Source organism: Puma concolor, chromosome C1 (genome assembly GCF_028749965.1).
Source record: "Puma concolor isolate L17-30 chromosome C1, mPumCon1.1.hap2, whole genome shotgun sequence".
Taxonomy (NCBI): Eukaryota; Metazoa; Chordata; class Mammalia; order Carnivora; family Felidae; genus Puma; species Puma concolor.
In genome coordinates this window covers 150,847,259-150,861,531 of record NC_141674.1, presented here as the reverse complement: position 1 = coordinate 150,861,531, position 14,273 = coordinate 150,847,259, and the positions used below count along the sequence as shown (strand labels likewise).

Sequence of the window (14,273 nt, the reverse complement as noted above, 5' to 3'; positions counted from 1 at the left end):
TAACAGTGAAAAGCTCAGCACCATCTAAATATCCTTACCTCTGTGGGTGTTCGGAAAGCAGATCAAGCAGTTTCAGTTTTGTATCCAAAGATGGAACCCAATTAAATTCTATGGCTTTTTAAAACTGTTACTACCCATTAAAACCAAGATGTAACTCTCTGGGTAATCAGGAGTGTAGTGCATTTTGAATAGATTATTCAGTGTTTCTTCCATTTAAAAAAAAAAAAAAGTCAAAATAATGTAATTTCCCTGAAATGTTTCTCAAACATTTTTAGCCACCTGCAGATGTAGAATAAATTGTGAAGTTAGACTCCGTCCTCTGCTCATTCTCTGAAGCCAGGGTGACAAAGAAGGTACATAACTGACTTTGCTGACTTAATTTTAAACCTAAAGCTAACGTAAAACCATACAAGGAGTGTCCTGTGATTTTCACTCATTCTTATCATGACTTTTGAGTGTCCTTTTGTGACTATATAAAAGGAAAGGTCATCAAATGACTAATATTCTGGCAGCAATAATAAATACGATCGTATTTTGAGCTGGCATTTCTGTTTTAATTCAATATCATGACCAAGAAAGACTATTGTGTATCGATTGCCAGTTTTCCAATAAGTAGAAAAAAACTGACACATTTGATATGCTTGATATTAAACTCTCTGGGTATAATGTATTTCTTTTATGATTCAGAAAGTACTCTGTGGAGACCAGTTTTCATTTTATGACAGAAGTACACATATAACAATTAGATAAAAGAATAAACCCACTTTTTCTTATTCACATTTTTGCTAGGTTTCATTTGTATCTAGTAAACCTGTAAGAGTGCTCACATGCACAAAACCAAATGACAACTAAGACATCTCTAAACGTGTGTTTTATTTTTATGGATGAATAGGATGGAATCAACAGAAAAGTGCGAAGCCGTTATTGGTCATTTTAATGGAAAATTCATTAAGACACCACCTGGAGTTTCTGGTATGTTGTTTATCTAAAATTTTATCAGTCGTTTTTTATGTAATGTATCTATAATTTTAGCACATGATGTATCAAGAACCACATACTCTCATTTAGCTCTTAAAACTTATTTCTTTGATCGTACAAATAAGACTTAAAAATGTGTCTCTTCCAGACATTGGGTGTTTAAATATGAATGGAAGCCATCCCAGTAGGACAGAGGGTCTGACTTGTAGAAGCCCCTCCTTCTCTGGTAGACAGGCCGTCCTGTAACTCCCCATCTTACCACTACCATCCTCAGTAAATCTTGTGTCCTGCAGTCCTGTCCGTTGAGGGCCGAGGTACTTTCCATCTTAGCTCCTGCCTTTCTTGTGGAAGGTTCCAGCATGTGTCACCGTGCACCCCCTTCTGGAGCCCGGACCTCAGTCCCTACAGCCCTTCTGTCCAGTCCATTCTAACCACCTCCTCCCAGCGCTCTGCCTTGTGTTGTCATGACCAAGAATACCACACCTCAGGAGCTTTTCATTCCAAGATCGCTCTCATTCTAGCTCCCACTAAACCTGATCCAAAATACAGAAGGATCTTCCTTTACCACTTTTCCATCCCTGCCAAATCTCATCTCCGTTCTTGAGTGCTAAAACCATTTCTTTAACAGTATCGTGACTTCTCTTGTACCCGTACCTTGGTCACACCTGCTTTGCAGAATGCTAAACCTGGATTAATTCTACAACAGGCCACCTCCTCTGCCTCTGTTAAATCCAGGCAGGTAAATGTTGTCTCCAGCATGACCAGACCCCCAGCATCATTGGCCCTCATTCAGTTTTCTCATCCTTCCCTGGCGGCAGTCTCCACCCACCTGCTCGGTTCTTCCTTAACCCCCTGTCAACTCTGAGCAGATGACTTTGCTTCTTACTTGATGAGTAAAATTGAGATCACAGGTGGAAACACCATCAACTTCCTGCCTCTTCCCAACAAGGACCACCTCCATCCCCATTCTTAACTCCTTCCTTCCCTGAAGTCTCAAAAAACAGGGGGTCCCAAGCTGTGGCCTTGATCGCGTCCCATCAGGACCTTGCTCTGCCAGTTATCCCCTCCCTCTCTTATAATTTCAAAGTCTTTTGCCTTTATTTTTTTTTCCAAAAAAACACAAAAACCTTTATTTTCAATTTGTAACATCTCTGGCATGACTAATTGGTAGAGAAGTTGAGAAAATGCACAAATAACACTAGGAACAAAAATTGTGACCATTACTACAACACGCCTTTTTTTAAATAACAGAATACAGAGAACAAAACTATGAACTATGCCAATACGTTTTAAATTTGAAATAGTTTCCCGGAAAAATCTATCCATTTGTGTTTGAGATCATTCACGTGTCTCTGATCTTGAAACTAAATTAAACCAAGCACTGTGTTCCTCTCTAGCTTTTTTTCTCACATAAACCTTGTAAGAGTGTAGTCCCCATTTCTGCCTTACATTCATACCTCAGCCCTCCCCAACCTGACTTCTTCCCCTTGTGTCTTGCATGGTAAACTGTCCATATTAGTCTGCTGGGCTGCTGTGACAAAGTACCACAAGCTGGGTGGCTTAGACAGTAGAAATGTGTTGTCTCAGTTCTGGATGCTGAAAGTGCAAGGTCAAGGTGTTGGCAGGGAGGGAGGGGCCTCCCTCCATCCTTGGCTGGTAGATGAGCATCTTCTCCCTGTGTTTCTTCATGCCTTCTTCCCCCTGTGCATGTCTGTCTCCATGTCCAAATTTCCCCTTTTTTACAAGGATACCAGTCATTCAATCAGGGCCCACTCTTTTTAAGCATAAAGACTCTATTTGTAAATAAGGTCCTGTTCTGTCATTATGAGTTACCAAGGGTTAGGATGCCAGCCTTTTTGGGGGGCGGGAGCCATGAGAACACAATGCAGCCCTTAACACTTAGCTCCTGACTATCCAATTTGGAAGCTTCTCTACCTTTGTGATGCTGTCTGTCTGCTATACTTGATGCTACTGGTCCATTACTCATCCTTTGACGTGTCCTCCTTTGACGTCTCTTTCACCCATCTCTCTGTTTTCTTCCCATCTTGTGTTACTTCCTTCTCTTTTTGTGGGCTTGTTTCTTCTATCTAAACCCTAACTGTTGCTATTTCCCCAAATTCCACAGTTCTAATAGACGTCCTGCATTCTCAAGGTTTCAGCTGGTATGTACATTCAGAAGCGCTCATCTCCCACCCTGGCTTTTCCCCTGAGCTTCAGGCTGCCTGGTCTCAGTCACCACACGTTCACTGTCTCCAAAGAGGAACGAGCCCCCTTTCCCGTCTAATCCTGCTCTTCTTCAGTTAGCCATTTCTCAGTGAGTGGAACTGGTACCCAGCCAGGCACTCAAGCCAGAAACTCAGAGTCGAGTCACCTTGGGCTCTGCCTTCCGCACCATCCGTCATCTCTCACGTACAAAGCCATTCAAGTCCTTACTTTTTTTTCTCTTGATAACTTCTAGAACCTACCCTCTCCCCTCCATCCCTCCCACCGCAGCCTAGTTTAACCCCTTCTCTGTCACCAAGGCCATTACAGCAGGCTTCTAATTGCCTGCCTGATAGCTAGCCTTTCCTTTCCCAGATACCCTCCCTGCCTGCGGCCAGCAAGTTTGATAAAATACAGGCCTCTGTGTCATTTTATGGCGAAAAGCCCCCTTCTCCCTTCCAGGCTCTTAGAATGTCATTGAAGGCCAGAGGTGAAAGGGCTCTTGCCTACTTTGAGCCCTCTCTCTGTTCTCTGCCTTACCATGTACTGTCCTCCCGGGCCAAACTGCAGATGTAGTCCAAACATGCCATGCTGCCCTGTTCCTCTCTGCTTTCTTTCATAAGGTCTCCAAGTTAGTTCCCTCCAGTTCCCTTTAACCTGGCTCTCCAACCCTCACCCTTCAGGCCTGTGTTCAAATCTTGCCTCCTCGTGTGAGAGCCTCCCCTGTTCGGTTGGGTTGTCCTCTGTGTCCCCTTAATATGTTTAAATGTGTCAGTTGACTAAACCAGAAGCTCCTTGAAGGCAGAAACTTTTCTCATCTTCCTGTTTTATCCCAGCACAGTACATCAGCCATATGTTTGCTGGTTTTGTATCAATTTCACTGTACTGTTCACCAAGACAATACTACATGTTCACATGCTCGTGTGCTAACGGCCGACCACCAACTGGAAGACGTTTCCATTTTGCCCCATACACTAGGCTGTGCATGTGTAACTGGTGTTGAGTATTTATTCTGCTGTAGCCCCAGTATTCCATGCTTCACTGGGTGGCTGGTAGTAGTGATTAGAGATTTACTTTAATTCTCCACATCTAGTTAAGTCTCACTTCATGGAAGAACCTATTTGTAAGTACATGTGATACCACAGACTGCACTTCATCTTGGCATGCTAAAACCCAACAGCACACAGTTTGCAGGACTGCCTGTGAACTTGAAGTGCCTGAGGGCACAAGTTTGGAGCGTGCAATAAAAAGACCTGGAATACACTATTCCAGGGAACTCAACCTTGTGCAGGAGCTTTCTTTTTGTTTTTTAAGTTCGTTTTGTTTTCCATCAACAGCACTTGAGTTGAAAGAAAATAAAAAGCGATGTTTTTACCCTCCAACCAAGTAAAGACGAGAGAGAAATTTAATACGTGGGAGCTTTCTGTAAAGCCTACCCCGCGGGGCCTTCTGAGGTTAACTCCTGGTGTTCTCCTCACTTCCCCATGTCATCAGTGTCAGGACCCCACGCTCTTAGTCTCTCTGAAGGGCTGCTCATCCACCCACCAGTGACCACTTTACTTTCTCAGCTCATTTTTACGTACAACAAAGAAAGTTCGAGAAGGAAGAATACCCCTGCACACAATTGTTTTGCTATTGTGTGAGTCTGAGATGAGATAAGATCTACCAGTTTCCTGAATGAAGTAGATCTCAGGGTGTCACAGATCGAGATTGGACTTCATGGTTGTATGATTTAAACTGTTTTCTTTGAAGTGGGTTTAAAGACTATTGGTCATACCTATTCAAGGAAAAAAAGACCTTGATTTCCAAACCACATGTAAATGATTGTAGGAGTCTCTGTACCTTTGCAACTAGTAGAGAATAGTTTCTTCTAAGTTGTGCCAGCCAGGTGTCACCCGGGGGGTAAGAAACAGATTCCTTCTGCTTCCAGAGAATCACTGCTGGGGGGGGGGGGTGCAGTCAAGTCACTCTCTCTGTTCTGAATCAGAACTTGATTTTGTGCCATTTTCTAACGTTTCCTGATTTTTTTCTATGTATTAGTTCCCAACTAGACTGCAAGTTCTTTGGCAGCAGGGGCTGTTTTATTTTTAATTTTGTGCTAGGCACAGAAAGCCTGTGCATCGCCCTATAGCAGCAGAGGTTACCAAGTGGTTTCCAAGAGCATTTTTTCACGTAGGGCTCGCTCATCACAGTAATCATGGCTATTTTGAGGGTTTCTCTGAATACTTCTTTGCATGTAAACGAGTTTGAACTGCCTTTAGGCAGGAGTTTGAAATGTATAATGTGGGCCTTGGAAGGATAGTTCCAGTCAACTCAACTTTTCCCCAAAACAAGTCCCAAGTGGATTTGAGAGCCACAACAGAATTTGAAGCAGTTTTGAACTTCTCTGGATTTTTCCCCTTTTTTGGTACACATAATATGAAAATTTTCTTTGACTACCAGTCTGTTTATTAGATACTGCTCTCTCAAATTGCCTAAATGGCTACTGCATACCATGGGTTTCTCCAAGGAATGCATATATTATTTTCAGTAGAGCCAGATGAAAAACAAAAATATTGTCAGGCAAGGGTAAATTGAATGAGCCTCCACTTTAATGTCTAAATAATGTAGGCTCATTGCTAGGCAGACATAACGTCTCATAAATACAGTCAGAGGATGGTTTAATCAGTGATGCAAGTTGTTGAGCCGGCATAAGCAGAATTACCCAGGATGGTTTCTGTCAGAGTACTCAGATTCTTGCACAACTGGCAATTTGCCTGTGACATTGGAGCCAAGCAAGTACAGAAAAGAAACCCACGTTAGATGCATTCCCCAAAAGACACTATGAAAATTAACAAACTGAACAGTGAACTCATCTTAACTGTAGCGGTCTTAAGAAAGTCTCTAGGTGGCTAAGCAGGAGGTCAGATCTGCACATAAATTGTCACTTATCACGTGCCACCCACTCTTCTGCCAGCTCTTTTCATACCAGAGTGATGTGGCTGAATTCCCCGCACCAGACATATTCCACCCTGTCCTGGGGGCATGTGCATAAAGTAGTATGTGTTTATAGCTCTGTGAAAATCCACATCAGGATTTTCAATGCAATCTATTTTCTGAAATTGCTTCTTAAAAATCTTGTGCTTTGGTGCCTGATGTTACCATATATTTTGTTTTTTAAGTTTATTTATTTATTTTGAGAGAGAGAGAATCCCAAGCAGACTCCACACTGTCAGTGCAGGGCCTGATGCGGGGCTCAAACTCACAGAACCATGAGATGGTGACCTGACTGAAAACCTAGAGTCAGTCGCTTAACTGACTGAGCCACCCAGGTGGCCCTGATGTTACCATATTTCCAAAGAGGCTTTATCTTCCAGCAAACTTTCTTAAATATACATAATAGTTTGTGTTGGAAAAAAATTACTCATAAGGCCGTCCCCTCTATCCTTCCCCATCCAGCCTCTTGTTTTCCCCTGAAAATGTTGAAGCATTGTCCTTTTATTTGGATTTGTCTTGATTTCTATCTTGATTTTGAGTGCTAGCTGGTTTGCAGTACATCAGATTTGCGTGGAAGGTTCCGAACCAGGGTTAAAGAACCAATGACTGCTTTGTCAGACAATCCAGGTGAATTTCACAGAGGTTTGAAATAACTTAATATTTCCTTGATAAAAATTCTGTTACGGGGAAATCATATGCTGGTGGTTTCCCACACAGTGAATGTTAGAAACAAGGGATGGGGAGTTTTCGTTAGTTAGACCAGATGTTCAGATTAGGAGACATGCCCCAGGCAACAACACTGTCACTCATGGTCATGATTCAGGGTTTTGTCTAAAAAATGCTCTTCCTGTACCTGCCTGGAAGAGAGTACAGTCTCTGAGAAGACTAATGAATGCACGTTGGCATGTTAGCTGGAACTGTCCTAGAGTGCTTGCTCCGTGCCTTCTGTTTTTGCCTACGCATACACACACACACACACACACACACACACACACACAGACAAAGTCCACATATATGTTCATTGCTGCAGGATGCAGTGTGATTACTCATCTTTCTTTCTGGACCTCTCCATGATGTTATCGGAGTCTGAATACGTTCCTGTGTGCTAAGGGCGAAGAATTTTAAAAAAGAAAAATGTGTCTAGCCCTGGATATGTGAGTCATTATATTCTCGGTATTGTGCTGGCATCATTCTGCCACAGCCCGAAGCTTCGTCTGTCATGGAAGGGCTCCAGTGAAGTGCATAACTACTGGCCAGGTCTGTCCAAAGACCTCAGCTTGTTTTACATCTGTTTCTGTGTTATTCTGACTTTTCAGACTGGGTATATGCCCAGCAGGGCTTGAGAACTGCTCTTACCCACATTTCATAAGTCTCTGTCTATAGGTGATATTATTTGGGCATTGTCCTATGCCAGGAGGCAGAAAGGTAATGTTTAGAGGAAAAATTACGACTCTAACAAAAAGGCTAGAAATCTTTCATGGGTTTTTATTGCCTATTTTGTTCCTTGAATGTTTGTCTTAAGCTATTGTTATTCTGTAAAAACAGAAAACGTTGACAGCTCTGGACAAAAGAAACCCTTGAAGACATGTGTGATGCTCCTGGTAGTAGCTTTAGGACAATGTGATCACACCCCTGGGATTGCGATGTGTTCCTGTCTCCCTTACCCAGTGTGTACATAGAGCAGAGTCTAAATATGTGTATTGTCAAGACAGCCGCTCCAAGGGCTGTGCTCTTAGGAAGAACAGTCACTGCCATGAAACTGCTGGAATACTCCTGGGTGGCCCGTGGGGAGAGGGCTGTCTTACAGCTCCAAACGCAAACTCATTCTCTACTGTGGAGGGGAAGTCTAGCTTTTAAAAAGTAACAAGGGATCTCAACTGGAAATGTGCCACTGTTTCAGCCTCAGATGCTTGGCGTGCCATGCCAGGCCGGTGATGGGGCTCCATCGATCATACCCAGCCTACAGCAGATCACTCAGATCAGTTTTATACCTTTTCGCTATCGGGTTCTGCCAGGGAGGAACAATAAATAGCAGAGTAAAATTTTATTAAAGCATAAGGACCTTGGGTGGGAAGTGTAAGTGTTACTGTGAAACAGTTTTCTGAAAGGCATTTGCCAGTAACTTCATCCTTAACTCCAACTTGAACATTTCTTCATTGTATGTGAAGCCAAGGCGGCAACCCCTGGCCAGCTTGTTAAAATCTCACAAAAATCAAAGTCCACGGAAAACAGGCCAGTCTCTACAAATGTTTCTAACATTAATAAACCAGAAGTCCCTCTCCTGAGAACTTGTTTTAATAATTCAAAGGCGAGAAGAAGAGTCATAATTCAAACATTTGACTTCCTCCTGTCGTCATAGTATGATAACAATAGCTACTGTGCATTGAGCTGTTCTGAGCATTTTGTATGTTAATTGTAACAATCCTCTGAAATAAGTACAATTACTATCCCCATTCCACAGAGTATGAAACTTCAGACATTGAATAACTTGCCTGGAGTCACTAAGTGACAAATGGCAAAGCCAAAATTCAAACCAGGGAGACTAGTCTGGAGCCAGTGTTACCATACAACCTGACCACCATTTTAGCAGTCGGCATTAATGCGGTTAAAGAGAGAAATAAGATACACACACAGATGTTCATATAGTGTTAGTTACAACAACAAAGAAACTGTACATAAACCCATTTCAAAATGAACCTTATGTAGCCACTTAAAAAAAAAAAAAAAGATTCCATAATAAGACAGGGAAAGGTCCACAATGAAAACGGTAGGAGAAAAAGACTTACCGTTGCAAATATGAAAAGTTTAGACTGTGAAAAGCAGTAAATATAGAATAGTAAAATATTTAACTTGGAGTGATGTGGAAGGATTACATTTTTATTTTTTATTTAACCTGACTTTTATGTTGTTAAATCATTATTTTACTGATAGGTAAAGCTGAGTGGGAGAAGGAACCACTCTACAAAGGTCAGGAATGTGGGAGAGAACCTAACAAAATAGGCGTAGGAGGACATGCATCTACGGAGAGAGGCTGTGGCTCTGTGTGGTGCTTAGACAGGACAGCAGGATTTGGTTAGAAACAAAGAGGAAGCTAGGCAGGAAGTGATGACGTGCACACAAAAAATGGATAATATGTATTAGATCCCTACGTCGAAATTTTTAAAGGAAGAGCCCCAGATAGTTCCTTGCGTGTTGCTAGTTGAGGAATTTTGAAAGTAGGCAATGTTATCAGAAAGAAAGCTAATTACAGTTGCTGAGTGGGCTGGTTTTCCACAACCGATGGAAAAACTTCCATCGAGGGCAGTTCACGTTTTACAGAATGTTGATTAGGATAAATACTGCTTAACTAGAAAAATGGGAGTTTGGAAGTAGCAGTTTCTCCAGCTGTTAGAACACAGTGAGGAAAAGGCCCACTCTGTTACAAACGACAGACAACTCTAATTCTCTGAGCCACTGGATTAGAATAGGTGAGGAAGACTTCTAGGAGGTCAAATTATGAGCCACAGTGGTTAGTCAAAGCAGGCATACCAGAAGTGATTTTTAGTGTGGATGTCAAGGGAAGACATTTTAGCCTAAATAGTTACAGAGTTTGAGCTTCAGAAGATAGGTAAGCAAACTGTTTGGTAGAGATGGGCAGTGAATCAGCAAGGGCATCACCCATAGAGCTCATTGTCCCTTACGATGGGACCAGATTGTTAGTGCCACAAAATCAGGCATTCATAAAAGGTTATCCCAGCTCACAAGGCCCTGTGGAGGGCGCATTGGAGAATCCTACAATGCAGTCACTTTAGATGGCTCTGAAGAGATGCCAGAAAATATCAGGTAAGTGTTTGCGTTTGTGGCATCATCTCTGGAAGGTTATATACTACAGTGGTCAAGCTTTTGGAATTACATGTTCCTGTTGGTTCTGATAAATAAGTAACTTTTCTGTCTTGGATAGTAAGAGAATTTGACCTTCTCTCACACCCTTTGAGGCACACCCTTTACAAACCCAAAATATGGTGGTTAATTAAATTTGGCTAAGAATTCTCTGCATATTTGGCAAAACCAATCGAGTATGGCTAATCTGATAGAATTTTTATATCACTTTAATACAGGAATATATCTCAGGTCACAAATCATTTGTTAGGACTCTTACCAATTACTGTTTTGCATAATAGGATAAAATATTGCTAATCTAGAAAATTGACCATGTAAAAGATATGGGGTGACTGTTACATATGAATATTTTTGAGGTAATATGCCCAAATCTACCTGTTAATCATGGTCATATTGCTAGTATTCATGGCACTTCCTTTTCTGCATGTCAGTCCTCCTCAATATCTCCCTTCTGAAAAGAACAGCCAAGCAGGCCACCGGAAGTATCTGATGTGTAGAACAATCTAACATCCCATGGCATCTCTCAGTATTCAACCTGGAAACTGTGTATTAGGCTTCAAAACACAAATGCTAGAGACTTCTGGTCTGGCTTGAAGTAAGACACAGGATATGCTAATCAAATAAGGATCTCTCATTTTGCAACAGTCTCCCACACACTTAAAAATAAGTGAGCCATGACACAGATCTGGGTGTATTTGTTTGCTTTCAATTCAGAAATCTAACTGAAATCTTCTAACCCTTGCTCAGCTTCATGCTAACATAAATATCTTAAAGAAATCTTCACATAGTTGCTTTCCTGGAGCACACGGTACAATTCATGTAATAAATAACATATCAAGAACACAGAGGGATAACCTGCTTTTTATAATGTCACCCAGGTACATGAAGCAGCCACTGTAAAAGAAATAACAGCCATTTCAGTATCAGAAGTATCTCGCTTCTGGGTGGCATTTTTATTAAAAAACGGACATCTCTCAAAACAATATTCTGTCCCATTAATGGCTAAATGGGTTTTCATAAGACTCTGTGCACTCTCGTTCCCATTAGATTGCCAGAGCTGTGTGAGATAAGACCCTATTTTAGCCACAATTGTATTCCTTGTTCTTAACACCATACCTTACGCATAGTAGGCACTCAATAATAAGTTCCAACTGCTAAACAGACCAAAGAGAATTTTTAACAGAGGAAAGAAGCTGTTAGAATTTTATTTTGCCTCACATGGAATCCTGGGGCACTCCCATTTCCCTAAAACAGGGAGCCAACAACTATGTTTAAAAAAAAAAAAAAATCTGTCATTTCTGCTGGTTGTAATTCTTTAAAATAAGAAATTTGCTTTCCAACAATATGGGATACCTGCCAGTATCAAACTGTTTAAACTACTTACCTTTTTGCTTTTGGAGGGAGAAAAATATTCTCATGACATCACCACATCATGTAGTAAACATAATTCGTTGTTGAAAGATTCAGCTACATCCTATTCCGTTTCATTTTGAATGATATATTTGCAAACGTGTCATTGCTTACCTGATGTTTACCTCATCGACTTTTACCGCATCATTAGATGTTTTTAGCAGGCTTTATTGTTGCATGAGATTGCTTTTTTTTTTTTTTTTCTTTTTTTTTGCCAGAGCATAGTCTAGAAGAATGAAAATGTATTGACAGCATCTTACCACAGATAGGGACACTTGGCCTTTGAGCAAATGTAGAGCTTTGGTGCTCCCAGGGATTGCTGCCTAAATACTTTTGTTCACACCTGCCTACTTAGGCAGCCCAGAGTGAGTTTCTAGAATGTGTCCAACTTGGTTGCCTTCTTTCTCTGGAAGAAATGATGCTCATGAAGGAAAATGGTCCATTTGCATTACTCAGTGTGCCAAGTTAAAATCTTTTTTGGAAAACTCTTAAATCTCTGTCTAGGAGCTAGCTGGTGTTTATAATGCCTCTAGATAAAAGGGTGTCCTCAAAGTGAAGTCCCACAAAGGGCTAGCACTGCAGAGTTTATTCTACTCACTTGCCCTACAAGATTATGGGGAGTAAAAATTCTAAAACATCACTGGAGGAAACATTCAATGCCAGAAGGACTTTTAGATCTGTGAAGAATGAGATTGTGCTTCTGAGCTGTCTGTCCTTAGACTTCAAGGTGAGACATCCCCACGTGTGGCAGAAGGAAAATCCTAACTTTCAGGCAGGTTTGCCCTTTATCCCTTCCTTCTACTCGAAAGCAGTGTTCTCCTGGCCCTCGTTTCCACCTGTTGCCAAACGCGTGGTTATAGAATTAAAAACATCATCACCTATGAGAAAGCCCTCTTGTTCCTTTGTATCCACTTACTTTACCTTCTGAGATTGTTGGTGGGTATAGAAATTTCCAAAAGTCAGTACATTTTTTTGAAAAGACAGAGTAATTCATCTGCAGTCTAGGATTTGGCCCCAGTCTGTCTTTCTTCACGCCCATTTGTCTTAAATGGAAGTTCCCTGTTCAGGAAAGCCTGAGGCCTGGGGGTGGAGTCAGAAGGTAAACAGTGGTAGGGCCAAGATTCCCTGGTATTCTCCCCAAACACCTCACAGTGTTGTTCTCAACTTCTGGTTCCCGTAGTACAGCTGCCTTTCAGAAGTGAGCTCACATTCCAGCCTGTCCCTCTGGACTGGTTCACACCGGGGAGAGGAGGAAGCCATACCAGATGACAGCCTAGATCCCTCACTGAGAACGAATTACAGTTGCGTTTTTTGTTGTGTTTTGTTTTTTTGGCAGAGAAGTGTTGAGAGGCACTCTTGCTTCCACCCTGTCATTAGTGGGTGGGTAATAGTGATATAAAATAAGAGATGAATTAGGATAATAAGAGGCAAAGGAGAAAGGAGTAAATTTTCCATAAGTAATATTTTTCTCTTCCTGGTTATTTAACTTTGAAACAGAACTTGAAAGTAGTAATCAGAGTTCTGTAGTAGACAAAGGACAGAATGTGAGAACCAGACAGGAAGGTATGATTGCCTTTATTACATTAACCAGAAACCTATCGAAATATGCACAACTTTCAGGAATATACTACTATTTTCATTGTGGAAAAGCAAAGAAAATGAAAAGTCATGGGTAGACTACTATGCCGTCACCTCCCCCCCACCTTTTTTTTCTTTTAAGCTAATGAATACTTATCCCTGTGTGATAGTTTCTGAATCTTTTGCTTTTCTACGTTCATTTCTTGAGTTGTTCTTTGGATCATTCTATGATGTGGATATACAGTAAAGCAACCCCAAGAGGGATGATTAAAGGAACAGAAAAAAAACTTTAAATAGCTTGGGTAGGTGTTTTTGCGTTTCTTACAACAGCTGTCTTCAAGGCTGTACTTCACAAATAAACATATGAGACCTGTTTTTATTCATCCATTGGTTCAACCAAGGTGCCATGCATGCCTACAACATGACAGATACTTGGGCACTGGGGATACAGTGATGAAGAAATAAGTGTCACCGCTCCCCACGGGGCTTACATTCCAGAGGCGGAAACAGACACCAAACAAATCACCACACTTCCAAGTTGTTATAAATGCTAGGTATAAAAATACAAATAAAAATTTAAAATTTTTTTAAAAATATAATATGAGCTATAGTATAAAGGGGAACTTGTTTTCTCCTGGGGGAATTGAAGGCCTCTGAAGAATGAATGATGAGATGCTAAGGGAGCATTTTTAATTTGGGGGTGGGGGGAGGTGATACAATGTTATTTGCATTTGGAGATTCATCAACAGAATTGAAAACAAGTGGGTCTGCACGTAAACAAGTATAAAAGTGAATGAAAAGATTCCTTTGGTTCCTTAGAATAAATTTGTTCATCACTCTGTGGTTTGAAAATAATAACTAATATATTTTCTTTACTATCTTTTTCACCATCGGATAATCATATAAGGGTCTGCGTAAACCTTTGGCTTAAAGTTAAAGTGTTCTATCAATTCCCTTATGTCAGCACCTGCCACAGCTTCTATTGAAGGGATAAAAATGGGGGTGCCTGAGTGGCTAAGTCGGTTAAGCGTCGCCTTTGGCTCAGGTCATGATCTCATGGTTTGTGGGTTCAAGCCCCACATCAGGCTCTGTGCTGACAGCTCAGAGCCTGGAGCCTGCTTCAGATTCTGTGTCTCCCTCTCTCTCTCTGCCCCTCCCCTGCTCATGCTGTCTCTCTCGCTCTCTCAAAAATAAATAAACATTCAAAAAAAATTTAAAGAAAAAAAGTTGAACTACATTTTGTCATGCAC

The 14,273-nt window shown here is 41.3% G+C and overlaps 1 protein-coding gene across 10 annotated transcripts in view; it reads left to right on the top strand.

Moving 5' to 3' along the window:
• The window catches only part of RBMS1 (RNA binding motif single stranded interacting protein 1), a 222,415-nt gene that overhangs the window by 193,858 nt on the left and 14,284 nt on the right, over window positions 1–14,273 (top strand). For all 10 annotated transcript variants that reach the window (XM_086718725.1, XM_086718724.1, XM_086718727.1 and 7 more), the window contains exon 6: window positions 893–972. In XM_086718725.1, coding sequence (XP_086574851.1) covers window positions 893–972 — 80 coding nt within the window. The remainder of the gene's footprint in view (window positions 1–892; window positions 973–14,273) is intronic.